General features: G+C 38.9%; 1 protein-coding gene across 1 annotated transcript in view; it reads left to right on the top strand.

The window, feature by feature from the left end:
* Positions 1 to 2,778, top strand: part of LOC120857783 (antigen WC1.1-like) — a 12,021-nt gene extending 9,243 nt beyond the window's left edge. Inside the window, exon 6 of the mRNA XM_040233519.1 lies at positions 2,765 to 2,778. Within this exon, the coding sequence (XP_040089453.1) occupies positions 2,765 to 2,778 (14 nt within the window). The remainder of the gene's footprint in view (positions 1 to 2,764) is intronic.
* The last annotated feature ends 1,580 nt before the right edge of the window (positions 2,779 to 4,358 follow it).

Here is a 4,358-nt window from a genome sequence, read left to right as displayed (position 1 = left end):
CAGCCTTGCCGCATCCCAGCTCTGCACAGATGACCTGGGCAGTGGGGAGTGTGAAATTCCCATCAGACACTGGGATCCATTCTTTTCCAGAATGTACTTCTACACGCCCTGAGCAGGGTCTATCCCCACCAAACAGACGCACAGATCCTAAGATAAAAATAATGACAAACACAGTGAGCGTTCATTTTCCTTGCTTGCAAATTGAAAACAATATGTCACAGGCAATGGTGTGAAAACTTTCCAAGAGTTGAGCACAAACTGAGAATTTAACAGTTAGTGCCAGAGTTGCATTTTCATGACCAAGTTTCTAAAGAGAAACCCAGAAGCAGGGTCAATTTGGAATGACTGGATCCCAGCAAGGTGTACTTTGGGGTTGGTTAGAAATGTGAATTCCTTATCTAAGGTCCAGGAAACTACAGGGACCAAGACAGATCATCTGTAATGGCTGAATACCAGGAACATAGATTTTATTTTGGTTGGGGAATTTTTTCATTTAGGAGCCTGGGATCTACAGAGCCCAAGAAAATAATGCGTAATGTGTGGCACTCAAACTTGAGTATAGAGACATGAAGAGCAGAACCAAACCAGAGAAAAATGGCTATGAGAGTGCAGAGATCTATCCTTTAGACAAAGTTAGAAAGCTTTTCTGAGACTTTCTGCTACTAGTCTAATCAGATTTTTCCCCCATGAGCCACTCTTCAAGTGGCTTGGCATACAGAACATTGTATAGGCTGGATCCATTAGTGCATGCCAACCTGTAGACAGATAATGGCTCAAGAGAAGAAATACTTACATAATAACTAATCCACTTTCAAAGTAACAAATTTTATTTTTCTGATAATTTTTGATGACAAAATATTCCAAGAATTTCTTAGATGACCTAAATGGGGGAAAAGATGAGTCTGTTCTGTTAAGTAAGCTCAGAGAGAAAAAGGACTTGATTTATGAAGCTCAAAAGTTCATAGGTAGGTAGAACCAAGACTTGCTATAATTAAATTATCAAAACTCAAATGCAAAGATAATTTTAAAACATTAAAAGAAAAATGACTTGTTACATATAAGGGAGTTTCTGTCATAAAGCAGATTTCTCAGCAGAAACCTTGCTGACCAGAAAGCAGGGTAACATATACAAAGCATTTAGTGAAAAAAATCTGCCAATAATCAACTCTTTATCTAGCAAACTGTCCTTTAAAAATGAAGAGAGTTTTTTTTTAATTTTAAAAAAGCAAAAACTGAGGGGTTTCATCACCACTCATCTTGTCTTGCCTCTCATTAGTAAAGATAAATATGAAGAGAAGTACAGAATACTGATATATTGTAATCTCAGCATGTGATTTTAACCCATGTTTTGTAAATCAAAAGTCAAACACAGCAAGAATAACTATAATCACAGAAATTTGCTGGTGGAAAAAGAATATGTAAAGAAATAAAATCTGACGTCAATGATATAAAGTATTGTGGAGATAGTAAAATACAGAGTTTCCATTTGCTATCAAATTTAATTTGTTACCTTAATTGTACTTAACTTCAGTTATGGACTATTATAGCTATCAATTGCTTGATGCAAGTTCCCAGGTAACCACGATGACCCAGAGAGATGTTGTGGGGAGGGGGGTAGGAGGGGGGTTCATGTTTGGGAACGCATGTACACCCGTGGTGGATTCATGTCAATGTATGGCAAAACCAATACAGAATTGTAAAGTAAAATATATTAAAAAAAAAAAAAAGTTTAGTGGATAACAAGATAAGGAGAAAAGAGTCAGAGCATAGCACTATGAAAAATCACTTCACAAAGAAAGCAGTGGAAGAGAAGAACAAGAGAACTACAAAACAGACAGAAAACAATGAACAAAGTAGTAACAATAAGTCCTGACCTTTCAATAGTGATTTTAAATGTAAATATATTAAACCTTCCAAATGAAAAATGTTGAGTGGCCTGAGTAGATTAAAAAACAAGACCCAACTACCTACTTTAGATTTCATGACACACATAGGATGAAAGTGAAGAGGTAGAGACAGAGATTCCATGCAAATAGTAATCAAAAGAAAGCAAAGTCAGGCAAAAGAGAAGTTAAGCCAAAACCATCACAGGAGACATAATGATTAAATAGTTCAACAAGAATCGATAACCCATGTTATTACATATTTATTCAATATATGCCCCCAACATCAAAAAATGTAAATAAACAAAGCCAACATTGACAGATCTTAGGGAGAAATAAAAGCAGCACAAAAATATCCCACTGTTTATAATGGATGGATCGTTCAGACAGAAAATCAATAAGAAAACAACAGAGCTGAGCAACACTATAGGCTAAATGGCATTACCAGACACATAGTGCCCATTGACCCAATACACTGACCCAGAGAGCACATTTTTACCCAATGTATAGAAAAATACACATTCTTCTCAGTGACACATGAAATATTCTCCAGGACGTGCTAGGTCACAAACAAGCCTCAGAAAATTTAAGAATATCAAAATAATTCCAAGTGTCTTTCCTGACCACAATGGTAGCTAGAAATCAAGAATGAAAAGAAAACAGGAAAAATTCATAAATAGATGAAAACTAAATGACACACTCATATTTTGATGCTATTCTCTATTTATATAAAGAATGGTATTGAGATTTTGATAGGGATTGCATCAAGTCTATAGATTACTTTGAGCACTGTAGACATTTTAGCAATATTAATTCTTTCAATCTATTAACACAGAATGATTTTCCAATTATATGTGTCTTTTTAATTTTCCTTCATGCAGGTTTAACGTATTAAACATTTTATAATTTTAAAAGAAACTGATATTTTAAAAAAAAGGTACAAGATGAAAGTAGAGAGCAAGCAAGCCATTATTTGGAGAGCTCCCAGTTGGAGAAAACTAAGATCATGGCATCCAGTCCCATCACTTCATGGCAAATAGATGGGAAAACAATGGAAACAGTGACAGACTTTATTTTGGGGGGCTCCAAAATCACTGTAGATGATGACTGCAGCCATGAAACTAAAAGATGTTTGCTCCTTGGAAGAAAAGCTATGACCAATCTAGACAGCATATTAAAAAGCAGAGACATTACTTTGCTGACAAAGGCAATGGCAACCCACTCCAGTACTCTTGCCTGGAAAATCCCATGGAGGGAGGAGCCAGATAGGCTGCAGTCTATGAGGTCGCTAAGAGTCGAACACTAGTGAGCAACTTCCCTTTCACTTTTCACTTTCATGCATTGGAGAAGGAAATGGCAACCCACTCCAGTGTTCTTGCCTGGAGAATCCCAGGGATGGGGGAGCCTGGTGGGCTGCTGTCTATGGGATTGCACAGAGTCGGACACGACTGAAGCGACTTAGCAGCAGCAGCATGGTTTATCCAATAGTCATGTATGGATGTGAGAGTTGGACTAGAAACAAAGCTGAGCACCGAAGAATTTATGCTTTTGAACTGTGGTGTTGGAGAAGACTCTTGAGAATCTCTTGGACTGCAAGGAGATCCAACCAGTCCATCCTAAAGGAGATCAGTCCTGGGTGTTCATGGAAGGACTGATGCTGAAGCTGAAACTCCCATACTTTGGCCACATGATGTGAAGAACTGACTCATTGGAAAAGACCCTGATGCTGGGAAAGATTGAAGGCAGGGGAGAAGGGGATGACAGAGATTGACATAGTTGGATGGCATCACTGACTCAATGGCCATGAGTAAACTCTGGGAGTTGGTGATGGACAGGAAAGCCTGGCATGCTGCAGTCCATGGGGTTGCAAAGAGTCGGACATGACTGAGCGACTGAACTGAAGTTGTGTAAGCCTCAATACTGATAAGACACATAAATATTTGGGGAAAATATTAGTTGAAACAGTTTTTAGCATATTTCATCACACTCTGCTCCTCCTATCACCTAACACTGGATTTTGTCATTTCTCCTGTTTCACACAAGTAAGTTCAGTTCAGTTCAGTTCAGTTCAGTCGTTCAGTCGTGTCCGACTCTTTGCATGAATCACAGCACGCCAGGCCTCCCTATTCATCACCATCTCCGGAGTTCACTCAGGCTCACGTCCATTGAGTCCGTGATGCCATCTAGCCATCTCATCCTCGGTCGTCCCCTTCTCCTCCTGCCCCCAATCCCTCCCAGCATCAGAGTCTTTTCCAATGAGTCAACTCTTCACATGAGGTGGCCAAAGAACTGGAGTTTCAGCTTCAGCATCATTCCTTCCAAAGAAATCCCAGGGTTGATCTACTTTAGAATGGACTTGTTGGATCTCCTTGCAGTCCAAGGGACTCTCAAGAGTCTTCTCCAACACCACAGTTGAAAAACATCAATTCTTCAGCACTCAGCCTTCTTCACAGTCCAACTCTCACATCTATACAT

This window comes from Oryx dammah, unplaced genomic scaffold, assembly GCF_014754425.2.
Source record: "Oryx dammah isolate SB20612 unplaced genomic scaffold, SCBI_Odam_1.1 HiC_scaffold_29, whole genome shotgun sequence".
NCBI classification, from domain to species: domain Eukaryota; kingdom Metazoa; phylum Chordata; class Mammalia; order Artiodactyla; family Bovidae; genus Oryx; species Oryx dammah.
This window is presented reverse-complemented; position numbering and strand designations above follow the sequence as displayed.